The sequence below is a fragment of the Stegastes partitus genome, unplaced genomic scaffold, assembly GCF_000690725.1.
Source record: "Stegastes partitus isolate 25-593 unplaced genomic scaffold, Stegastes_partitus-1.0.2 Scaffold887, whole genome shotgun sequence".
NCBI lineage: Eukaryota > Metazoa > Chordata > Actinopteri > Pomacentridae > Stegastes > Stegastes partitus.
The window spans coordinates 278,916-290,282 of NW_007578618.1; the positions used below are offsets into that span (position 1 = coordinate 278,916).

At 39.7% G+C, this 11,367-nt stretch overlaps 1 protein-coding gene across 1 annotated transcript in view; it reads left to right on the forward strand.

The window, feature by feature from the left end:
• The window catches only part of nrd1a (nardilysin a (N-arginine dibasic convertase)), a 29,009-nt gene that overhangs the window by 4,496 nt on the left and 13,146 nt on the right, over positions 1 to 11,367 (forward strand). The window contains exons 5-13 of the mRNA XM_008293432.1: positions 38 to 191; positions 2,324 to 2,397; positions 2,581 to 2,676; positions 2,881 to 3,003; positions 6,520 to 6,577; positions 7,343 to 7,416; positions 7,961 to 8,030; positions 8,305 to 8,382; positions 9,547 to 9,667. Of these exons, the coding sequence (XP_008291654.1) occupies positions 38 to 191; positions 2,324 to 2,397; positions 2,581 to 2,676; positions 2,881 to 3,003; positions 6,520 to 6,577; positions 7,343 to 7,416; positions 7,961 to 8,030; positions 8,305 to 8,382; positions 9,547 to 9,667 (848 nt within the window). The remainder of the gene's footprint in view (positions 1 to 37; positions 192 to 2,323; positions 2,398 to 2,580; positions 2,677 to 2,880; positions 3,004 to 6,519; positions 6,578 to 7,342; positions 7,417 to 7,960; positions 8,031 to 8,304; positions 8,383 to 9,546; positions 9,668 to 11,367) is intronic.

The window sequence follows — 11,367 nt, forward strand, 5'->3', positions numbered from 1 at the left end:
TCTCTTCGCCCTCACTGTTTTTCCCGTTGTGTCCCAGTGGTGTTCATGGGCAGCGAGAAGTACCCCTCAGAAAACGGCTTTGATGCTTTCCTCAAGAAGCACGGCGGGAGCGACAACGCCTCCACCGACTGTGAGAGGACCATCTTCCAGTTTGACGTTCAGAGGAAAAGCTTCAAAGAGGCTCTTGACAGGTGAGAAAGGATCAGAGGTTTTTTTTTTGTTGTTGTTGTTTTTAGAGAAGTTGCCTTTAAGAGATGGACCTCTTCTTCTGCTTCACCTGCTTGTTTCTTTCTTCTCCTCCTCCCTTCTCTTCTGTCCCTTCTTGTTTTTTTTCTCTACCTGCCAGGTTTCCTCCTGGTAAAAGGGAGTATTTCCTCGCTACTGTCGCCTTAGTGCTTGATCTAGGGGGCTGAGATTGTGGATTCTTTAAGGCGTCTTGAGACGATTTTGATTGTTTTTGCACTATATAAATAAAACTGAATTGAATTCTTAAAAGCCATCAGATGAGTCACAGATGAAGACAAAACCAAGAAGTAAGAAAAAGAGAAAATAAACTTAAAAGAAGCATTGGTTAAAATTAAATCCAGTCCAATCCAAAGCCATCAGCTCTGTAAGCAGACACTGACTCACAAGCTGTGACACAACTTATCAGATTACTGTTTTAGAGCAGCTAAATGTTGGTATCACTTTCTTTTTATTCATGCATGTATACACAGAGAAATGAGACTTACTGGTATTTGTACACTTAAGAGTGACTGATTATATTTGATTAAGCTAACTTAGCTGACGTTATTTGGTTATTTAGTCTTATCGTATTAGCATATAGTTTTGTAATTTAAGTAGCTGCATTGTGTTTCCATTTCAAATTTGCTTGACAATGGTAGAATCTCACCGTATTTCAACCTCGGCCATAAATACAGTGTATTTAAATTGTGTAGATGAGCCATATTCTTCATTTTGTCACACCTCATACAAACCTGAGTTTTTAACAATGTAAGTTAGCATGTTATATTAAATGTTTGATGATATAACAAGATATTTGCTTTGTCGCTATATCAAGAAAAGTGCATTGTGTTAAGTTTGTGTTTCATTAAAATGCAAAAATATCTTGTTATAGCTTTAAAAACATCACATTATGAACATATCATGTTATAACACGATAACATCTTGTTATTGCTTGACAAACATTGTGTTATATCGTGAATGGTTTCATGATCTATCAAAATAAATAGAATATTGTTAAAATGTCTTCTTACAGCATAAAAAACACAGTATAGTGTGAAATTATTTTGTTTTAATGTAAAAAACATGTCATAGCGTTACATATCTTGCTATAACATGAGAAACATGTGATCAAATTAAAATATCTTGTTAAAAATATTGTGTTATAGCTTGAACATATGTTGTTTTAATGCAAGAATCATAGTGGTATGATGTACAAATGTCTTATAACGTGTACAACATTGTGGTGTAATTTGAGCATTTATTAGAATGTGGAAAACACAGTGTTATAGCTTGAAAAGATCTTGTTTTGACATGAACAAAATTGTGCTATAACCTGAAAAAAACTTGTTTAAATGGGAAAAATCTGGTCGAAAACTCTTGTTCTAATGTGAAAATATCTTGATATAGCGTCAAAAACGTGTTAAAATGCAAAAAACATATTAAATACATCTCAAAATAGAAATTCCCTATTATAATGTAATAAAAGTTCATTTTTCCTTTTCTGCTGTGGCAACAACACCCCTACTTTCAATCCTGACACTTCATATGTCAGAACATAAGCTCCGTCTGATGCAGATTTCTCTACTTAGTGAGCAATTAGAACTGAGCTAATTTTAAACCTAAAAACTGCTGGCACAGCTGGGGTTACACCACATTCTGTGCTCCATCAGAGTCTGTGACATGAGTAGGAATTTCAGCTATATTTATGCTCACTGCTTATTTTGTCAGACACAAATGCGTGCTTTGTTTTGAGAATCTTAATGCTCACATTGCATTTTGTTTACTGTATAATCTGTGACCCTTTCTGAATACTGCGGCTGCATAAAATATGTGATGTGAACTGAAGTATGATAAAATGATTACAGATGCAAAACAGCTGAAATTCATATTCAGGTCCCAGAATGTGGAGATGATAGTGTAGGTCTTGGCTCGTGATGTGTATCAGCAGACTGAGACAAATATTACAGAGCCAGTCAGTCACCGTCGTGTTGTTGCCTGTGATGTGTATCAGTCTCCATCTGATTACCGGTGTCCTGTCTGTCCGGCTGGCTGGCATGTGGCCTCTGATTATGTCCTCTCCATCTTGTCTCCCTCTTAGGTGGGCGCAGTTCTTCATCTGCCCCCTGATGATCCGAGACGCCATCGACAGGGAGGTGGAGGCCGTTGACAGCGGTGGGTCTCGGCACCTTTTGTGCGTCACCGCTGCATTCTCAGAAGTTAAATATCAGCCGTCGCGTCTCGAGTTAAACCTTTTACCCGCTGCTGCATTTTCCTCGCGCAGCTCTTTTGCACGCCATCGATCCTCATCTTTTCCTGCCATCTTACCTTTTTCCTGTCTTTCCCTCGGTCTGTCAGAGTACCAGCTGGCAAAGCCATCTGACTCCCACAGGAAGGAGATGTTGTTTGGCAGTCTGGCCAAACCTGGACACCCTATGGGCAAGTTCTGCTGGGGTGAGTTGGTAAACACAACCGCTGGGACACATAATACACACAGGGCCTCCTTGGGGTATGTTCAACAATAACAAACAGGAGTGCTGAAGCTGACGCCAAGTTACTTTTCTTGCTGATATCCTTCCATTTGTAAACCCCTTTTTTTTTTTTTCTGTGGCGTTTAATAATTGTGCTGAATTGATTGTTCACTTGTGTCAACACCAGGGAACGCACAGACACTGAAGCAGGAGCCCAAGAAGAAGAAGATCAATGTCTATAAGCGGCTGCGTGCCTTCTGGAAGAAGCACTACTCTGCCCACTACATGACGCTGGCCGTGCAGTCAAAAGGTCAGGAAAATCCATCCAATTTATTAATCATCAAGAACTAGCTAATTAGCAGATTGACAGAAATGTAATTGATTTCAGTAATTTCCTACAGCGAAATGAACGGATTCATTGAAAAAGCAATCTGTAGATTAATCAAAAATTAAAACTATCATTAGCTCTAATAAGGATCCACTTCATCTACGTTCAGCCAACTGTAGATAATCATTCCCGAATCATCTCAAATTGCTGTACTACTCAAAACAAAGTCAGACACAAAATATCTAACACATTTTCAGGGTTTCGCAGAAAATATCACACAGCTAATTAAGTGCAGCACACAAGTAAAATGATGACAAGTGTTGGCATTTGTGCTGAAAAATATCATCCTTGTGAAAGAGCTAAATTATTGGCCCTCTGTTTAAGTCGGGTTCTTTCTTGTTTCACCTTCTGCTATTTGATAAAACAGTCTTTTGCTAAAAATCAGCCACTGTAAAGTGATGTAAAGGTGTTGCAGTGATGACACATTGCGATAAAACAACCACAAAATATAGATGTGTATACATACAGGGGAAACCAGAAGTGTACGTACACTGCATATAAAGACACATGACATTTTTTTCCTCACTATCTGACATTAAATTAGACTAAACATTTCCTGTTTTTGGGCAGTTAGGATTACCAAAATTATTTCTATTTGCTAAAAGCCAGAATAACAAGAGAGAGATTTTTTTTATTACTTTCTTCATAGTCAGAAGTTTACATACATTTTCTTAGTATTTGGTAGCGTTGCCTTTAAATTGTATGACTTGGGTCAAATGTTTTCCGTCCACAAGCTTCTCACAATAGTTTGATAGAATTCTGGCCCATTCCTCCAACAGAACTGGTGGAACTGAGTCAGGTTTGTAAGCCATCTTGCTCCACATGTCTTTTCAGCTCTGCCCACAAATTTTCTACAGGATTGAAATCAGGGCTTTGTGATGGACACTCCACAACATTGACTTTGTTGTCCTTTGTAACTATACTGGTGGTATGCTTTGGGTCATTGTCCATTTGGAAGAATTTGTGCCCAAGCTTTAACTTCCTGGCTGATGTCTTGAGATGTTGCTTCCATATTTATAATGTTCTTTCCTCATGATGCATCTATTCTGTGAAGTGCATCAGTCCCTCCTGCAGCAAAACACCTCCACAACATGATGCTGCCACCCCCGTACTTCACAGTTAGGATGGTGTTCTTAGGCTTGCAAGCTTCCCCCTTTTTCCTCCAAATGTAGCGATGGTTATTAAGGCCAAACAGTTCGATTTTAGTTTCTGAAAATTATGCATTGAAACATTGATGAACAATAAAAATTACTAAAAAAAATTTGCATGTAAATCATATAATATAATGTTCTCTAATTTTCATGTAAATGCCCTTGGTTAAAGTAGGGGTAGGCAGAAATCTGGAAAAGAGTTTCAAGCAGACAAACACTATTCAAATGCACAAAGTCAAGTTTATTTGTGGCTTCACTCGGGGTTTAAGCCCTGCTCTGTCAAATGAGATTCCCACATTTAACCCACTGCAACACCTTATCTGAATAACACTATTTTTACGCTTTTTTACTGTCTCACCTGTCTGAGTGAAAAGTCATGTGATTGATTTAAAATCTCCCATGATGGGCTTCTGATAAACAGAGCAAACCAAAGTCTAGTTTCCTCTCAAACCACTTGAATTACCAAAATGCTGAAAAGGTTAATGTCAAATCGTTGCCCAGTGACACCAGAAAATACTGCCTGCTGTAGCTCCAACCCCCCGAAACCACTGCTGGGTCTAGTAACAGGTACAAAAAAGCTTTTTTTATTTCTTTCAGAGGTAGGCCAGACCTGAAATGCTCAGAAAGGGTGGTGAAACATTCCTTGTTAAGTTGTCAGTCTTCTTGTTCATTTGCAGACACCTGTGGCTTCTGATTCCAGAGACAGTGCATTTTAATAACACGCAGGTTCCAGATGACTCGATCAGTACTGGCAGAAAAAATAAAGAGAAAGACAAACTTCTTCTTTTTTTTCTTGTTTTCTTTTTTTAAAGCATGACTAAACAAACTGGCCACATTGGTGTTTTTTTCAAAGCTGCAGTTGTGAAAAATTCAACCTTCCTCCTGCAACTTCCTCCTCTCCTCAATGTTTTGGCATAAATTATATATGTTTACTTATTTTATTCGTGTCACTTGTTCCTAACTGTCCCATTTTTTTTAGCATGTTTCCGTTGACATTTGAACTATAACTGGTTGTCTATTAATGTACAGACTGGACAAGCTACAGATGCGTTGCGCTTTGGGATAAATGCAGTTGTCTGAACTAAACTAATCTGAACAAAGCCACTCCCACAAGAAAACCACACACGTATGCACAAGCATAACTTAGAGATAACTTCCTTAGTGTTGCTACTCGATACAGTAAACTCTACAAGTGGGCCTACTTGTCACACATCTCTGAGCCTGTAAAGCCCTTTGAGATCACAGCAGCTTAACTGTCCAGAAGAAGAGCAGCATGCTCAGAATCCAACTTGTGTCTGATGCAATCACAAAGTTCTCTCCTTCTCTGAAAAGCTTCGCTAATACTGACGTGTTGTTTTCTTTTTTAAATTGCATTTACTGTAATAGCTTCTTTGAAACTCTTTTTTTTTTGCTCTTTATTTGGGTTGCTTTGCTATGTAGATGCCTGTTGCTAATTCTGGTGTGGCAGCTTTTTCTGCAGGATTTTCTGTTGTTTCATGCATGCTCATCTGCAGCCCAATAGCAAGACCCTGTCTCTGCAAAGACCTGTGATTGGAAGAAGTCTACCATGATGGGCATTACGTTTTCAAAAGCCTGAGAACAGGTGCAGAAAGCTGGTTTCCTTTCCAACCGCCAAAATGACAATATGCACAAAGGCTAACAAGGAATCTTTGACGAGTGACGGCCAAAAAATACAGCCTACGCCAGCTTTAAAGAATCATATCAAATTGTTAATTAGATAAAAATATTGTACGAACTGTGATGCTGAAAAATATGCATGCATCACTTCCTGTAAAGTCCTGTGTGTCATTTGAACCATTCATGGAAAACTCTGCCACGGACAGTTTAATGTTGAATTACAGAATACCGTGCGATACTTTGCAAAACAAATGCTTACAAACAAACAGAAAGTAAAAACGTGTGTGATACAAAAGCTACGCTGCATTATACTGCAAAATAATAGGTTTTTTAAATACCATTTTCTTGTTTCTTTACATTATTAGCAATGTGTGAAATACGCTGGATTTTCAAGTAACGTTAGAAACGCAGAAAGTTCTGACTTCTCATCTATACACTGACATGACAGTGATGTATGTGTGAATCTATAGGGCGACACATTTCATGCAGAGGGGTCTTTCAGGGTAAAATGTAGTCAGAGCTGCAGGTGCTTTGAAACAAGTGTTTTGCATTTGAACTGAATTCTCCCCAGAATTATGAGTTTGCAGCCAGAATTATTGAGACGCACTCAAGGTCTAATTTATCCTCCTTCACTCGGTCTGTCCTTTAGAGAAGCTGGACACTCTGGAGGAGTGGGTGAGAGAGATCTTCAGCAAGGTGCCTAACAAGTAAGTATCGCAGAAGAGGCTCTCAGTCACTGTGATGAGGTGCTGGCGTTGTATAGATTGAGTCTCAATATCCTTTGCTCAAATGTAAATGTCAAGCCTTCCTCCACCTCGTTCCCTGCTCTCTACATCTCAGACATATATATTTATATATATATATATTTTCTCTCCAAAATGATACACCTGAAAGGGATCGTTTCCCCCCCGAAAGTCGAGCTGAATTAGTGTTTTCTCGCAGAGCTCCACTTCTGTTTGCTTTATGAGTCACTGCGGCACTTCTTTTTAGAAAATCAACATGCATGTCAGTGTTCCATGAAAACCACATAACCTCCAGTTTTTACGGCTTTCATTTCAATTAAAGGATTACATGCATATGTATGGGCTGATGAAATTCCTCGCATCTCTGCTTATGAAATCATCTCCAGCGATTTTAACTCTTTCACATTAGCTAAATTCATTTTCATCGAGCTTAAAATAGATGAAATGTGGAAATGTAATGCCTGACAGTAGTAATGTGCTGTTTCTGTGAAGCGGAAACAATAACCGAAGACAGCGAGTTCGTAAAACTTTTTTCATTAACTCTTATTATTAAAATATTCAGCTCAGCTACAGGAGGACAAATGTGTTTACTGGTATGTTCTGCAAACACAGGAAAGTAGAGTTTAACAAATACGCAAAGAATTAGGCTTGATTTAGGTCATATTTAGCGACGTGCTCGCAATTTTCGGCATTGTTTTATCGATGCTAATTCTGTGTTTGTGTACACAGTGGACTGCCTAAACCAGAATTCTCTGATTTGCTGGATCCCTTCGACACACCAGCCTTCAACAAGCTCTACAGAGGTACTGGTCCACCTTACTGCTGGTGTCAGAACACATCTGGTGTGCTGCAGTTCCCAGCCTATAAATAAGTCTGAGGGTTTGTGAAACTGTTCAAAGGACAGTAAAATAGAAAAGCCATTTATTTTTTCAGACTTTCTTCTAATCTTTGCTTTTTTTTCCTGTCAATTACTGGATTCCTGCACCTCTTCAGGCCTCTAAAAAGCATTCGTATGTCTGAGCACATCTGGTGTGCTGCAGCTCCCAGCCTATTAATAAGTCTGAGGGCTTGTGAGTCTGTTTAAAGGACAGTAGAGCAGAAAAAAAAAACATGTTTTTTTTTTCCGACTCTCTTCTTATCTTTGCTTTTTTTCACTTGTCAATTACAGGATGCGTGCACCTCTTCAAGTCTCTAAAAAGCATTCATATAGAACAATCTGAGATGGAAAATGTGTTGTTTGGTTGAACTGCTTACAATGTGTGAAGATACGCAAACAGATGAGATGTTGCAGCGACGAGAGAAACCGTCACGGCCTTCAGTCATCGCTGTGTGTCTGTGCGTTTGCAGTGGTTCCTGTGAGGAAAGTTCATGCTTTGAACATCACCTGGGCTCTTCCTCCTCAGGAGAAACACTACAGGTGAGCGACGTGCAGTCCACACACACACATGTTATGAGGTCCATAAGTGAAGAATTGATACCAATCCATGCTTCCCTCTCACTGGAGGGAAATGGCATCACATGCGTTTGTCTTTTCTCCCCATGCCCCTGTCTCCTTCCTGGAGAGTGATGCCTCTTCATATAAACACTGAATTAGACCAGCCAAAAAGACACCACGCTTTGCCCTGATTGTGGATGGATTGCGTCAATGTTTTTTTGTTTCTCTTTTTCATGTTCTTCCCTCCTCTTTTCAGAGTGAAGCCTCTCCACTACATCTCTTGGTTGATTGGCCATGAAGGCACAGGAAGCATCCTCTCAGTGCTTAGGAAGAAGTGAGTGTTATTGCTTCTGTCTGTTTGTTTTTCTGATTTGAGGGCACTCCAAAACCCAATTAAAAGCTCTTCAATTTGCTGGGTATACATGAGCTTTTTCTAGCTCTGTGCGAGCCCTGAGTGTTTGAGCCCAATCTTCAAACTATACACTTTGCCATTCCACTTGTGATTCATACATTCTCATCTCTGGATGTGGTTATACAAGAGCATTTCAGCCTCTTGTTGCTAAGTGGCAAAGTGATTTGCCAAACCTTGTGCGGTCCCATGGCACCGAGAGCCCCATCCAGTAGTCCCTTTACCATCAGCACCACTCGGAGCGTTTGATAAAATATTCCTATTTACTCTGTGTGCCGTTTTCAATTGTTGATAAATGACAGCAGTGAAATTTGAGTGTACTCAGGCTCAATTCCCAGTCGAAACAAACTGCAGAGGCAGTAGAGTGGTTGTTTTTATTGAGTTCAGACAATCCCGACATCAAGGGCCAAGAGGCTGGTTTAAAATTGGGCAGTTGTTGTCCCACGCTGTGAAATCGGAGAATGGTCTTTTAGTTCCTCTGTCAATCATATTCGCTGTTTAGAATGCTACTGTTTAGATGCCCTAAGTGACCACACCAGGGTTTTTTGCAAACTGTTGTACACCATGAAAACCAATTTGCAAGGTACATCGAACGTTTTTTTTTTTTTTCAAATCTTCATGTGTGTGTTTTTCTGCTGCTGCTCTCAGTTCCTTTGGAAAACTTCCAGAGATTTAAAACTCGCTCAGCCTGATCCGTCGCAGTGATCGTTTCTAATGCAGTGAGTCTTTATGCAAATAAACGCAAACGTTTTCACTTTGAAAGATTGCCCTAAGTTTCAAGTGTCTGCAAGCAGGTTGTAATTTTTAAATGAATAAACGCTGCCTGAAGGGAAGGGCAAACACAAAATAGAATGATACATGTAATTTCCTCATTTAGGGATTTTTAAAGTTCTGCTCGCTGACCCAACAGGAGCACACGAGGGTTTGGTAAATGGTCTGCTGCCGTGACCTTCCACTAAATGCCCTGCACATACTTTGGCACTTCATGTGCATTCGCTTTCCAGTTTATTTCAGTATTGAGTCTTTATCCACAGGCCTGTTTTAAAACAATGTTAATTAACTGGTGTGTGTGTCCATGTCTGTGTGTAGGTGCTGGGCTCTGGCTCTGTTTGGAGGAAACAGTGAAACTGGCTTTGATCAAAACACCACCTACTCCATCTTCTCCATCTCCATCACCCTCACTGACGAAGGTTTCCAGAACTTCTACCAGGTAAAGAAAACTGGCTTTTTTTTTTTGTCTTTTCATTCTTCATAAATGGAAGCAGTGAGATTCAGGACTGAACAAATCCAATCAATCAGCGGTTTACACATTCGTCTTCAGTTCACATTTGATCATTTGTTGTCAGAACATAAACAATCGTCAAAGGATCTTGTTCTTCGCTTTTGTTTGATCGCACAACGCAGATGTTGAAATGCTGACATGCTGTTCAGTGATAAGAGTTAATAGCAGACACGCAGCAGAGTTTGAAAGCAGGACCCAGCTGGCCTGCGTGTCTTGTTTTCACTAATACAACAGGTAATTTCAAGGAAGCAATCTGTGTTAGCGGTTACCATGGCAACTCTTGTGTTAATCATAGACAGAGTGGGCGATCGTTCAACGGGAGGACTGTTTTCTGCTCTTAAGTGCTTAATGGACACATGTTTCTCATATTGATATCGGCTGCTGGCTATAAATGCAAAAACAACCTTGTGAGTGCTGGTTTCTTCAAACGAAGAGCGCTTCATTGTCCCGACCATTCAGAAAATAACTTGGATCAGAGGACACTAGTTTATTGGAATTATAGTCACTTAGGCAGTCAAGTGTGAGCCAAGTTAAGGGTATAACTTTGTTAATTTGCTCGCTGGAGGTGCATGGCACACCTGAGTCTCGCTTGGCAACAATGTGAAAGAAGGAAAATGCGTCGGGGCACTATGTATGTGGTTATGTTAAGTGTATTCAGGATTCTTGCATCAAGCTTTTGCTGCATTTAAATGTGATTTCCAAAGCTGCAGTAGGCACAAATCTCAAAGGGCAAACGAAGAAGTACAAGAAAATGAAACAGAATCCAATAATATCCATGCAAAAATATTCAGGCTAGAAGTCAACATTCATTTGCGGCTTCTTCCCACCTGTCCTGGATGAAAATCTATTGGCTCCATCAAAGGCTACATTTTCTGAAGCCTGAAAATGGAGTCAGAAGGAGGTGCACACGTCTAATTTCCTCTCAGACCACTTGAGTTACATATGCTGAAAGATGGAATGGAATTTTTGCCCAATGTGACCAAAAAATACTGCCTACCTCAGTTTTAAATACATATGGAAGGACCAGAAGGCAACAAAAACCTTCACTGCAGATCAGAAAAATGCTCCATCACTATAGACTGTATATAAAAGACGGATGTAGCAACAATGACGGCTTTCATTAGCTACCATTTAAAACCCTCGAGTTTGGAATTTGGCTGACAGTAAATTTTTAAGTAGATATTTTGTCTATGATGCTTCTGTTTTAAGAGATTTTGGATTTAACATGTTGGTCCTTAAACCCCAGATGTGGTAAACTTGTGTGTGGTTGAGCTGACTGAGAACTGGAGGGCGACCTGTTTATCATAGTGTAGCTCCACCTTAAAACATACATAATTTACAGAATAAACATCATGCTGCATTGAAGGAGACTTGAAACTAGTGATTAAGACCATAAACTCAGTCGGAGAATGTTTGCTGAGGTGACGGATCAAGGAAAAAGTAGAATCAATTTCTCATGGAGTTGTAAACAATCTGACTTCTTTTTGCATCCAGAGGAGCTGCCCCCTGCTGGCTGTTATCATTTGTACAGTGGTTTAACTGTGCCAGAAACTTGCCTTGGTGAGGTCATTGTGCAGGACAGCACCATAAAAGTACATGTAAATACCATAGACTGTATAAAAGATGGA